Source organism: Oryctolagus cuniculus, chromosome 15 (assembly GCF_051225735.1).
Source record: "Oryctolagus cuniculus isolate XC-2025 breed Fujian yellow rabbit chromosome 15, ASM5122573v1, whole genome shotgun sequence".
NCBI lineage: Eukaryota > Metazoa > Chordata > Mammalia > Lagomorpha > Leporidae > Oryctolagus > Oryctolagus cuniculus.
The window spans coordinates 85,644,842-85,658,351 of record NC_142881.1 but is presented as its reverse complement, the minus strand read 5'-3'; the positions used below and the strand labels follow the sequence as shown (position 1 = coordinate 85,658,351).

At 54.9% G+C, this 13,510-nt stretch overlaps 1 protein-coding gene across 5 annotated transcripts in view; it reads right to left on the bottom strand.

The window, feature by feature from the left end:
• Nucleotides 1–13,510, bottom strand: part of WDFY4 (WDFY family member 4) — a 269,215-nt gene that overhangs the window by 21,533 nt on the left and 234,172 nt on the right. For all 5 annotated transcript variants that reach the window (XM_089314169.1, XM_089314167.1, XM_089314168.1 and 2 more), the window contains 4 exons: nt 12,054–12,096; nt 10,363–10,482; nt 8,637–8,754; nt 7,853–7,962 (listed from right to left, as the gene is read on the bottom strand). In XM_089314169.1, coding sequence (XP_089170295.1) covers nt 7,853–7,962; nt 8,637–8,754; nt 10,363–10,482; nt 12,054–12,096 — 391 coding nt within the window. The remainder of the gene's footprint in view (nt 1–7,852; nt 7,963–8,636; nt 8,755–10,362; nt 10,483–12,053; nt 12,097–13,510) is intronic.

The window sequence follows — 13,510 nt, the reverse complement described above, 5'->3', positions numbered from 1 at the left end:
AAGGAAGGGAGAAAGGAAGTGAGGGCAAAAGAAAGGGAAGAGGGGGTGAGAAGGACAGCCCCCGAGAAGCCCAGTGGGATCTCCAGCGCCTGTGTAAGGCAGGCCCCAATAAGCGAGCAGGAACAGCAACATGGAGTGTAGGAAGTAAAACGCTCAGAGAGCATTACTGAACCGAGATGCGCTCTCATTCCCTCTGCAGGACCTCCTCAGTGTCAGGAATAAGGAAGCCTGGAAGCGGGCATTGAGCCCAGTGGCTGACGCGCTCAGGTCCCACAGTGGAGTACTTGGCCTTGAGCCCCCTCCCTAGCTCCTGGCTCCAGCTTCCCACCAAAGCAGAGTCCGGGAGACAGCAGTGGGGGATCGAGTTGTTGGGTTCCTGCCGCTCACACTGGAGACCTGGGGTGACTTCCCAGCTCCTGGCTTTGACCCCCGCTGGGAAGCCACTGGGCAGCTGAGGAAGGAGTGACCCAGCAAATGGGAGCTCTGTCTGTCTATCTGTCTGTCTCTCTCAACAAAATAAATTCCATGAGTGTCCGAATAAGTCGCACACAATAACGTGGAGAGGATGACGGCTCCCTTCCTGTGGGACAATCATGCCAGAAGACAGCCGACGACGTGAAACCAAGTCAGCAGGTTGCAAAAGCGTAGAGAATTCTGAGGCCAAAGTCTACAGTCTTTGCGTGTGAGGCTCGGTGGAGACATCACTTACAGTTGAAGACGCCGGTGATGGATCTGAAAAACTAAGTACTCCCGAGTACTACCACTCTAGGTATCACTCCTCAGCTGGATCGCATCAAGTGGCCCCCAGTGTGGCTCCGAGTGTACAGCTACTTTCATAATACAGGCTTGGATCTAGCTGGGACTGGCCCAAACCAGCCCACTGCTGTATCTGGATCAAGGGAGTGGCTTCATGGGCAGTAGGATAACCCGTTCTCAGTGCAGATTCTGTGCCATGGTTTTAAAGTACCCCATGAGAGCGATTCACTTTTTTTAAAAATTTATTTGAAAGGCAGAGATACAGAGAGAGGAGGAGAGACCCAGAGAGAGATTTTCCATCTGCTGGTTCACTCTCCAAATGGCCACAATGCCCAGGGCTGGGCCAGGCTGAAGCCAGGAGCTTCATCTGGGTCTCTCCTGTGGGTGGCAGGGGCCCAAGCACTTGCGCCATCTGCCACTGCTTTCCTAGGCGCATTGAGCAGGGAGCTGGATCAGCAGTGGAGCAGCCGGGTCTTGAACTAGCGCCCACATGGAATGCTGGTGTCACAGGCAGAGGCTTTACCTGCTACACCACAGCGCCAGATGCATGATTCACTTCTAAAACCCTGCGGATCAGAGGCAGTGCGCCAGGGCAGGGGCAGGAGGGCGGGGAAGTCTAAATGATCACAGAGAGCAGTGGAAAATCAGGCACCACCAGGGCAGTTCCAGGGCAACAAGGAAGCAAAGGGGCAGGCATGGATGCGTGGGATGGGGCTGGACTGGACATCCTGCTGTGGCAGAAGCATGCCAGGCCCTACTCCCTACTCTGTGAAGCTAAAAGCCTGGTATTGGGAAGCCCGCCCATCTGTCCAGCGGCCTGATCAGTCTCTCTTTTCATCAGGCAGGGCTGACGCCATTGGCAAGGACGTGACCCTTCACATACGAATGGAAGCCACCAACTCTGCACTGCCACAGGAAAGCCACTGCCTGCGACACCGGCATCGCCCATGGGCAGGCAGCGGCTGCTCCACTTCTGATCCAGCTCCCTGCTAATGCGCCTGGGAAAAGCAGTGGAGGATGGCCCAAGTCTCTGGGCCCCTGTAGGAAACCCAGGTAAAACTCTTGGCTCCTGGCTTTGGCCTGGCCCAGTGCTGGCTGTTGCAGCCATCTGGGGAGTGAACCAGCAGACGGAATCTTTGTTTAAAAATAAATAAACTTGCACTGCCTGTAGGAGGAGGCACATCAGGTGCGGATGGAGCACCAGGAACAGCCACCCACTCAGTAAGGGTCATTGTAAAGGACGAGGAAGCAGAGGCTCAGCTAGTCAGTGCTACCAATTAGAAAGTTCCGGAACCAGGACAGTCGGATTCCATCACACATGCCTTTCCTGAGACTCCTCACTGAGTCTGTATAATAATAATTGCACCAGGTTGGAGACGTCGCAGGCACTGTGGGCCACCTGCTGTCGCCATCGGACAGGAGGCTGGACAAGGCCAGCTGAGCAGGTGGGTCGCAGGAAGTGTTGAGTGCTGGGAGGTGACCTCCCGGCCTCAGAAGCGAGTGCTGTGCCGCGGCAGTGAGCCAAGACACCGTGATGTGGGCACAGGCCAGGTAAGCCCACTCCTCCCTCGCCTCCCGCAGTGCACGCGTCGTGCCCTGACCCCCTGCCATGGCGCTTTCCGGGGACTTCCAGGCACACGGCCAGAAGCCAGGGTTCTCCACTCTGTCTGCAATAGCATCCCTCTTGCACAAAACCCCACCAACTCGCGTCAGGTGGTTCCGGAGACCCCTCCCCACTGCTGCGAATGGCCGACTTCACATGGGCTGCGACTTAATTAACACAGCACTTTATTTCCGCGGCTCATTAAATGCAGCAGCAGCCGCCGCCACTGCTGCTACGTCCTTGTGGGGGACCCTACCAGGCTGGGGCTGGTCTCAGTTATCTGAGAGCAACTGGTGCTCATAGCCGGTGCTTGGGCCAGGCCCCCCGACGGGCACCACCTCCCAGCGTCTCAACTTCCCGGATGCTCAAGGACCCGGCTCTAGGCAAGAAGACGCCCATGATGTCAGAGCATTCGGGGGCTGCCACTGTGGGACGCAGCCCCCGGGCATGCAGACAGGAGCTCACACCCTCCCAGGAGTGGGCATAACAGAGCATGCAGCTGGCATGTGCCGCCTGCTCCAAGTGCCTCCAAAGGTTCGTGGAACATGGACTTGAAAAAGGAGAATTACTTTGGAATTCATCCCTGTTTCTTCCTAATATGAATTTTGTACAAACTTTTGGAAGTACTCTTGGACAGATGCCGTATTTGAGGGACTGTAAGGCATCCATCATTGTGATGACAGGTTTGGGGCCAGAAAGCCAGCCAACACAGCAGAGAGGAGAGTAACGCATCCTGAGACCAGCTCTCTGATGCCCAGGACAGAGTGTGCAGCACCGTGATTCTTAGGCTGTGGGTAGGAACCACCATGCTGTTCTCAACTCTCTGCACAGCACATGGAGTGCAGTGTCGCCCGAAAAACCCCTGAGACTGCTTCTTCGTGGCCCCACAGACACACAGCACACGACAGTCATTCCGTCCTGGGTGCAGCAAGTATGGGGGGGTCCATGCTGCCCCCACACGCCACAGCACTGCTGACTGCCTATGGTCCCCTTGCACGTGCGTGGACCTGCGTGTGACACTGCACAAGGGACCCTGCACTGTTCCACTTGCAACCTTGAACGTGGCATGTGTCCCTTTCTCCTGAATTCTGCCTCACCCCTAGGTGACCTCTGTAGACCCCACTTGGTCCTGGGATCTCCAGAACTGGAGCCCATGTGTGTGTCCAGTGTCATTTCCAGTGGCAGCACAGACCAGCAACATAACCCCACAGAGGCTCGGGAGACTGAGGTTCACCCCCGCGCCCACGAGGGACCTGCGAGCTGATGTTGCACGGATGGCACACATGACAGTGCTCACAGCACCATTATTTCCGGGGTGGGGGTGAGCAAAAGCGGAAGCACCCCAGCGCCTGGGATGGAGGGATGCAGAAACACGTGTGCTAGAGGCATAACCATGGACAGCCCTTAGCCTTGGGAAACTCTGACATAAACTACAGCCTGGATGAACCTCAGCGACATCCTGCTAAGTGCAAGAAGACAGGCACAGATAGCTAAAGATCAAATGATCCCGTTTCTGAGTCGCAGTCTAGTCTAGTGCACAGAGATGGGGCAGGCACGTGGGCTGGCAGCCAAGACGCTGGCGACGCCCTTGTCCGCCGCATCAGAGGGCCTGGGTTTAGTATCCAGCTCCACATCTGACTCTGGTTTCCTGCTAATGCAGACCAGGTAAGGCAGGAGTGATGACGGCATTCCCACCACGTACCTGGGAGACCTCGATGGTGTCCCCAGAGCCTGGCTCAGCCCCAGCCAGGGCCGCTTGAGGGCATTTGGGGAGTGAAGCAGTGAATGGGCGCGTTCTTTCTGTCTCTCATTCTCTCCTCTCTCGCCACCCCTCAAGACATTTGACTTCCTCGCTTTAAAAATTCAATAAGAGGGCCAGCGCCAGGGCTCAATAGGCTAATCCTCTGCCTAGCGGCGCCAGCACACCGGGTTCTAGTCCCAGTCGGGGCGCCGGATTCTGTCCCGGTTGCCCCTCTTCCAGTCCAGCTCTCTGCTGTGGCCAGGGAGTGCAGTGGAGGATGGCCCAAGTGCTTGGGCCCTGCACCCCATGGGAGACCGGGAGGAAGCACCTGGCTCCTGCCTTTGGATAGGCGCGGTGTGCCAGCCACAGCGCGCCGGCCGTGGCGGCCATTGGAGGGTGAACCAACGGGAAAGGAAGACCTTTCTCTCTCTCTCTCTCTCACTGTCTACTCTGCCTGTAAAAAGAAATTCAATAACAGGAAGCAGAATGGTGGTTGTTGGCACTGGCGGAGGAGTGATGGGAGAGCTGGTGTTGGCTGGGTGCAGAGATTCAGTTTGGGGACACAAAAACGTCCTGTGATGGTTGCACGGTGCTGCAACTGTATTTAATGCCCCCGAACGCTATACTTGAAAATGATTAAAAGGGCACCTTTTCTGCTCTGCATACTTCATTACAATAAAAAAGTAAAGTGAGTTTAAAGTGCTACATGCAGGGGGCCCTGGGACAAGGCAGGCACACAGTGGGTGAGCTGGTGGCTTGCTGGGAGCCTGTGCCATCACGGCAAGGCCTTCCAAGGTGACTGTCTTGCCAACAAGGACGCCGAGGCCCAGAGAAAGAAAATGATGTGCTGTACGTCAGATACTGTAGCACTGTGGATGCGAGGCCCGGAAGCCCGGCCTTGGCACACAGGTGTTCCAGCTCCAGCTTGTTTGTGGCAACAAGTGCGAGGGGCAGTGTCCACTCCATGCTGAGTGGACAGCGTGCCCTTGCTGATGCTTCAGCTGCCCCGCGGCCTCCCACCCCCACCCCCAGCACAGTCCCACCAAGACTGCTGAGACTCTGGGGTGGGCTCTTTTCCTTGTCACCACAGCGGGACGAAGGGAGGGTCCCTTGAGAAGAACTGGGCCTGTCCCTGGGAGGCAGGCGGCATGGAAGAGCGAGCCAGAGTTCTAGAAGATGCCAGAATGTTCTCAAGGAAATCTGCAGAGCAGTTTTAGGACCCCCAAAGGGAACCAGGTACTTTCTTCCCACCCTGTGCTCATGCCACTGAGAGCTGGAATTCATCTTTGTTCTAAGGAAAATCTGGGTCCAAAGGCTTGAGTCCATGACGATTCACTAGAAGAATCGTTTAAAAGGAAGAAAGGGAGACCAGACGGTCCTAAGGCAGATGGCCCCATCTGTCAAAGGCCCCCGAAACCAGGAGTCACACCCTAGACTCCAGTGTGGAGGCACATGGGGTTCACACCATGGTGGCAGCTTCCTGTGACACTGATGCTGCCTAGCTCAAACTGACTTAGCCCACCACCAGCCGGTCTCGCCTGGTCACCAACAGACCAAACCGGCTACCATGGGCTCAGCCTCCGGGTGGCCATCACCCAGGTCTCCTCGTGAGCACGCGCCGCACCTGCCGGATTGGGCTCACGCTACACCTTGGAACACTCTGATGCAGTTCGGCTTGCAATCAGTTAGCTCAGCCCAGAGGAGCCCGGCTTGACAAGCGGGGAGAGGGTGGGGGGGGGGGGTGTTCGGATGAGCTCTGGTTGATTGCAGAGAGGGAGGCAGGGAACTAACTGACGGATCACCCAAGCTGGGGGCTTTCCCCGCACTCTCTCACTTAATCTTCTCAACAGCCCAGCGAGATGTGCGTAATTAACCCTCGTTGCTGGAGGTAGAATAACTGGCAGAAGATTTCCCGTGCATTCAGGGGGCAGGGCTGGGGTGCAGATCTCACAGCTGCGGCTGCTGTGATTTCTCTCTCTCTTCCCAAGGTGAGGGAGACCCTTCGCGACAGGTAGACAGGTAGACGGGAGCTTCCAGCCCTAACGCAACCACCCGAAGGGACGGGAGGAAGCCGTGGAAGCATCCTGAGCGGCACGCGGCGGCGCTCCCTGGCTGCGAGGCAGTCACAGGCTCCCTCACCGCCGTCGTCCACATGAGCATCGTTTCTTGTAGATTAATGAGCAACATCTGGATGGGATTCCTGGCCCGGGGTGCCGCGCTGGGACCATTTGTTCTCCAAACTGACTTAGAATGCTTGCTGCCTGAGAACGACTCAGGGAAAGCACGACTCTTATTTTTGAGTGAATTTCCAGCGAGAGGGGGTTATCCAATGTCTAGACGAGCAGGCGAGAAAAGCTGCACCAGCCAAGAGTAGACAGGAGGGTTTTGGCTCCTTCCTGGAGAAGGTGCCTTGACTTTGTGCCTACCTGCTCCTAGCCCAGGGCTCAGTGGTCTCTGAGTACCCCCAAGGTCAAGGTTTCCCGAGCGTCTGCAAAGAGTGACCGTGCTGGCGAGGTCACACCACAACACACAGTTCCTAGGACATTCGTGATTCTCTGAGATGAAGTTCAGGTGTCACAGCTAGGCCTGCTGCCCACCATAGCTCGTGCCTTCACCTCCAGAGGACCGTTGCAAGGTCAGGGTTGGGTCTGCTTGTACAGTTGGGAGCGGGCAGAGCCCGTGATGGCCGCTGGATGACCCCAGAGTTCTTTCCATTCACGAGGGACGATGCGCCCCTGGGAAGCAGGGTCGCGGAGATGGGGTTGGAAGAACAGAGGAAGCAAACTCTCCTTTCTTCCAGTTCTGCCCAGGGGGAGTCCACCATGAGCACCACCACCCATGCAGGAGCCAGCCTAGCTCGCGGCTTGCTCATGAAACAGGAGGCTGCCTCCAAAAGCTCACAGAGAGTGGGATGGAGAGACAAGCTTATGTTGGTGCGAAACGTTTTGGAAATCTATGTATACAAGGGCTCTTCAAAGAGTTCATGGGAAATGCACGTTATAAAAATAACCACGTATGCGTGGCGACATCATTTAGCATCGGTATGTATCTACCTCTTAATTCTGCCTTTCCTCTGACATTTGGAAGTACCCAGGTAAATCTGAATTTCGGAGAGCAGATGCTCTTTCAGTAGAAATCACCGTGTCTGTGAAAAGCGCAGAAGCAGAATGAGGCATCCCGTGTGTCCGTTTGTGAGAGCCGGCAGCCAGAGCTGATGTAACGGGTGAGCTGGTCAGCTCCTGGCCCTGGCTCAGCTGCACTGTCCAGTCTTTGCATACACACGACGCACCCCTGGGCCTTTGCACTGTTCTTAGCCCAGACCCGCCCATTCTGAAGTCCTCACTTGTACTCGTCACATCATTCCTTCCCCTGCTTCTTTTCCTAATCTCCGTCTGCCTGCCTTTCCAGTTTCCAAGACCCCCGCTCTGCCTTTTCCACCAAATCTTACTTCTGCCAAGTACGTTTCTGACCGTATCTCGGACTCTGTTGGACACGTGGGCAAGAGTGACTGATGAAGCTTGTACTTCTAATGCATGAACCAGAAAAAGGGGAGCCAGAAATCAAGTGGGGATCCCCGGCTGAAGCCAAGGTGTCGGTCTGTGTGATACAGTGTGTGTGTGTGCATGCGTGTGTGCATGGTGTGCCTGCATGTGTCTGCATGCATGTGTACACTGTGTGCACATGTGTGCATGCATGTGTGTGCACACATATGTGTACACGTGTATGCACATGTGTGCGGGGGCAACGCTCACCTGCAGAGAGCAGAAAGCCTGGGTGAAGGGTGGCATCCGGACCAGGTAGGAGGCGACGATGATGGCTGAGGAGTAGTGAGTGCAGTAGTGACACTGGACCATCATGTCTCCTGCAAAGAGAGGACACGTCTGACAGTGGCTCCCCAACCCGTGCTGGTGCAGGCAGTGCAGGTGGCAGAGACACGGCGTCCCCCTGCTAGGGAGGAAGGTTTTAAAAAGCTGACGTTTAGGAAGTGGGTGCAGCCAAGTGGAAACACGACAGGCATGTGCGAGTGAGTGTGGTCAGCATCGGCCAGGTGGACACGGTCTGAGGACCAGGTTCTGGGGGCAGACGGGGGTGGGTTGTGCTGTCCGCAGGCTGAGCTGTTGAACGAGTGGGTAACCTTCCTGAGTTGCCATTTCCTGCCCATGCGCGTGGGTTCACTGTGCGAGGGATCTTCAAAAACATGGAAAAACAGCATGAAAAATTCAGTTTGTTTGGACGAAAAAAACATTTGATGTTTTTGCAAAAAAAAAATGTGTCGCTTTTGCACAGTGTGTGTTTTCCATGAACTTTTGGAACAGCCCTCACCCAGATGAATGCCAAGTACACCTGGGCTGGCACAAGGTCCACACAGAACGTCCACAGCTCCCCGGGCCACACCTACATGTGGCCAGGGTGCTCACCCCTGGACCGGTCATCTGTAGGCTCGGAGATGGACTGCCCCAGCCGTTATCAATGGTCATTTCAAGGCATTCAGAACAGCACAGAACAACAACACGATCAAATTATAATCTTGCCCACCTTCAGTCTTCTCCACTTCTTTAAACCTCTGGATGAATTTCAGCTTCCTTTCCTTGGTCTGAGCCCCCATGGGCTTTGCAAGATCCCGGAAGGTCTTGGGATTTGTCAAGTTCAACGTCTAGAAGGCAGATGTGCATGTGCGGCTGAGTGAACCTCCCCCTCCCCCTCCATGGCCCCACCCAACCCCCTCCCCACCCCCCCACTACCCCCACCCCCTGCCACAGCCACCAGCCCTTGGGAGCCCCGGGAGCCACGCTCCTTTAGTTTTATGGCTCTTTTTATGGGTTTCCTGCCATTTGGCCTGACCCCGCTCTGGTCATTAGCTGGCATGCTGAGTTTTTATGGCCCTGGGGCCAGTGATCCACGGAGACTTCACAGGGGAGGGATGCAGAATAAGAGGAGGGGAAGATTGAGTTCAGGCTGAGCCTGTTGCAAGCTGACCCAAAGTCAGACCACGACCACCTGTTCCCCGAAAGAGACTTCCAAGCCAATCCTGTGTGGCTATCAGGCACTCAGCTCTTGCCCTCAGGGAGTCATTGATTCCAATGCTTCAGGGTCCTTGCTAAGCACCCAGCAGGTTTATAGGATGCCTGAAGTCATCAGTTAGGGGAGGACATGAAGGAGGCCTCTCCCTTCTGAGCAGTGACAGCCCCATCTCGCCCTTGACCTTGAGAACTCACTGCAGAGGAGACTGGGGGCCCAGAGACCTGTCTCCTTGGAGAAGAGGCTGCCGTGTGTTAGCAGGGGGGCAAGGATGCTCGGGCAGGGAATCGCCCAGCTCCACGAGAGGAGTGCGGCTTCCCCATCCCCAAGGCTCATAAAGGGGCTAGACAGGGGCAGCCAGGAGACAGCCGCTCCTCAGCCCCCAGCGACTGATGGACAGAGTGTGTGGCATCCCGGCCTCCAGCCACAACCAATCTGTCAGGCTGGAGTGGCTCGCTGTGGCCACGGCTCCTGATGGTCCAGAGATACTGGAAATTCACATTTGTTTTAGGCGACATGTCCCGATTTTCAAATGCCAGTAAATAATCCAAAATTAAAAATACAAGTGTTTGGTAAACTCCCACTTGGCAAGGCATGCGTTCGGGCTGGGGATGGGCACGATTTTGTGTCTGAAAGGCTTGGGCTCAGGTGGACGTTATGTACAAGAAGGGAACACAGGTGGTTGGTGAGCCGATGGTTGCTGGGTCAGATGTGTCGCGTGGCCAAGGGGACCCGCATGAATTTCTTCCTTGCACAAATCCTGGGGTGTGGCAAGCATGCAGCCCCAGGCAGCACTGGCCAGGGGCCTGAACCTTCTGTCCTTGACACTCAACCCAGCACCGCTGAAGGTGGCCAGAGCCTGGTGGTCAGGACCCTACTCCATGGCTGAGTTGTCTCCGCTTGTCTCTCTTTCGCTTTCTCGCTCTCCCTCACTCCCCTTCTACCTCTGTTGATTCTAAGAATGAGCTCCATGACCCACCTCACTTCTGACAGCCACTCCACCCCACTGTGGGTGCACAGCAGTTGCTTCTATCAGGTGAGGGAGCAGGAAGCCCTCTGGGCTTATGGGGACGGTTGGTATGGTCATGGGGACCCTTGCACAGGTGCATCTGGGGCAGAAACCCAGGCTGCGGTGACATCATGAGGGCCGAGCACTGAACCCCTCGCAGAGGCTCTGGGGGTTCACCGAGGGAGCTCTGTGTGGCCTCGGGAGCCCCGCGCAGCTCCCACGTGGATGCCTTACCTCGGAGCTGTAGTCAGCCAGGACCCAGGGGAACACGGGGTACTGCATGTAGTCGTTGTACGTCCTGCCGGCCTGGGTGTTGAGGTACATGAGGTACTCAAAATTGCTGATGTCCCTTTTCTAGAGAAGAGACAAAGAGGGTATGAGCCAAGCAGTCTGCCACCCCTCGCGGGGTCAAGGTGCTGACCCCAGCCTTCCGCAGGAGCCCCTCTGTTGGTGAGGAGGGGCAGGCAGCTGGCACCTGGCTTGTTTCTGGTACATCTTGTGCCCAAGCCAGCAGCTGCTCCGGCAGGTACACCCCATCATCAATACGAATGCAGGCAAGGTGGTCGCGGAAGACAGGAAAACCAGCCGGGCCACCCAAAGCCGCAGCTGAAGCATTCTTGTGGCCGTGCTCAGCAGCTGATGGACGTCACGGCACAGGTGCTGTGCGTGAACCTGCTGCTGACCCCTTTATGGCTGCAAAAAGCAGCTGCAGGCCTGGCCAAGGGGCTGGATGCTCTTCCTTCTTCCGCAACTTAGGTGTCTGCCCTACCCCGCCCCTGGCTGTTGGGAGTAATACTCATGCTGCCAGGCCATCTGCCTTGAGATGAACCGTCACAGATGGTGACAGGTTCCGGGTGTGGGAGAGAATTCAGCAAAACCACCCAGGAGACGAGCAGGGGCCCACACAACACAGCTATTGGCTTGGATGTGGGACCTCTGTGCTTTGGGTCTCTGCTCTCCTCAGCCTGCTCCGTGGGAAGGGACATGAGTGACCAGGAGTGACTCTCTCACAGTCCTGTCGTCTTTAGGACTGGCTCTTTTGGGGTCCCTTTCTTTACTGGGAGCCCTGGGCTAAATGTCAGCGCATCTGGGCTGGGACCACTTGTATCTTCCCAGGAACAAGTGGAGATGCCCCTGCCCCTGCTGTGTGTGTGTGTAAGAGAGAGAGAGACAGCATGTGTGTGCATGTGACTGCATGTGTACATGCATGTGCATGTGTGCACGCGTGTGTATATGAGTGTGCATGTATGTGTGACAGAATGCATGTGTGTATGAGAGCATGTGCATGCATATGTGTGTGAGAGAGCATGTATGTGCGTGTGAGTGTGTATGTGTGCATGCATGTGCATGTGTGCATGTATGTGTATATAAGTGTGCATGTATGTGTGACAGAATGCATGTGTGTATGAGAGAGCATGTGCATGTGAGAGAGAGCATGTATGTGCATGTGAGTGTGTGTACATGCATGTGTGCACATGTGTGTATATGAGTGTGCATGTATGACAGAATGCATGTGTGTATGAGAGCATGTGCATGTGTGTGAGACAGCATGTGTGTATGTGACTGCATGTGTGCATGCATGTGCATGTGTGCATGTATGTGTATATAAGCGTGCATGTATGTGTGAGAGACAGATTGCATGTGTGTATGAGAGAGAGAGCATGTGCATTGTGTGTGTGTGTGTGTGTGTGTGTGTATCACATCTGTCTACACACACACTCACTCCCTGGCTCTGACTCCAGGGCAAGAATCGCTATCTGTCACTGTGTTCCTGTTGGGGAAAGACGTGGGCCATGTGGGATAACTAACAGAACAAGCTGCCTGCAGGATTACTCCACACACTTCCTCCCTCCGTCGCCGGGACCTGAGCGAGCTCTTTGCTGGTTTGCATTCCCAGGGGCCCTGCTCCAGAGAAGCCACTGTACCTGCCACCTCTGCAGCATGGTCCTGTCGAAACCGGGGTGCTTCCTGTGAGACAGAAAACCTCAATGGTGACTCGCTATCCCAATGTGACACAGAAAACCGCGACGGTGACCCGCTACCCCAGTGTGAGACAGAAAACCATGATGGTGACCTGCTATCCCAAAGCATGGACCAGAAAGGGGAGGGGGCCGGCCTTCTGGGGCTCTGTGGGGCCGGGGTGTTCGGGGACCTGCGCTGGCCTGCAGCAAACCCACTGTCCAAGCTCTCCTCGCCCCTACCTTGCCTCACTGACTCTTAGGGATCTGCAGCCACTGTCACTCTGCCTTAGATGTAGCCTGAGGCGAAGTCCCGGAGGTGTGCACAGCAAGTTTGGGGGCGGTAACTCTGCCTTCTGTACCCCCAAGCTCCCCCCATTTGACCTGTGACTTAGGACAGAACTTCAAAAAGGGGCAGGCGTTGTGGGTTAAGTGGGTTAAGGCACCACCTGCTACACACTAGCATCCCATATGAGTACAGGTCTGAACCCTGGCTGCTCCACTTCTGATCCAGCTCCCTGTTAACGGCCTAGGAAAGCAGCAGAAGATGGCTTAAGTGCTTGGGTCCCCGCACCCACGTGGGAGACTGGATGGAGTTCCAGGCTCCTGGCTTCAGCCTGGCCCAGCCCTGGCTGTTCAGTTATCTGGGGAGTGAACCAGTGAATGGAAGATCAATCTCTCTCTCTCTCTGTAACTCTGCCTTCCAAATAAATAAATAAATCTTTTTAAAAGGGCTTCATGAAAATGGAATTAAAAGACAAATTTATATTTGATGCAAGATATTGTGAGACCCATACAGTTTTTTTCATTATGAACATTTTTCATGAACCTTTTGAAGACCCCTTGTAGGCCCAGATTTCAAAAATCATTGCACACAAATAAATGTATCTTTTAATTCCAGTTTTTGTGAACTTTTTGGAGAATCATCACGTAATAAAAGTACGTTGTTTCAAAAATGCAAACATCAAGGAAGGCTATGATAATAAAAGTGTCTCCAAACCATTGCTCCCTCTCAAGAAATATCCATGGTTTACAGGTTCTAGAACATTCCAGAAATATTGTGCACATCTACCTGCCTACCTGCATGGCTTTTGTTTCTACTGATCTCCCATGGGACATAACACAGGCACAGTTCTCTCTGCCTCACCTGCCTACCAGCACCCATGGAGGCTGGCTCATGCTGTTCTACCACATTCGTTCCCACAGCTGCAGGACACCAGGTATGGGTGGGTCACCGTCGGCTGATCTGCCTGGGTTGGGCTTGATTCTCACAAAGGATATGTATATCCCAACATCTTTGCACATAAAGTTCTGGACACTTCCATGAGCGTTTCCACGAGATAGAATCCTAACTCTGAAAGTACTGGGTTCAAAGCTCTGAGCATTCTTGATGTTGCTACCTATTGCCAAATCATTCTCTTAAA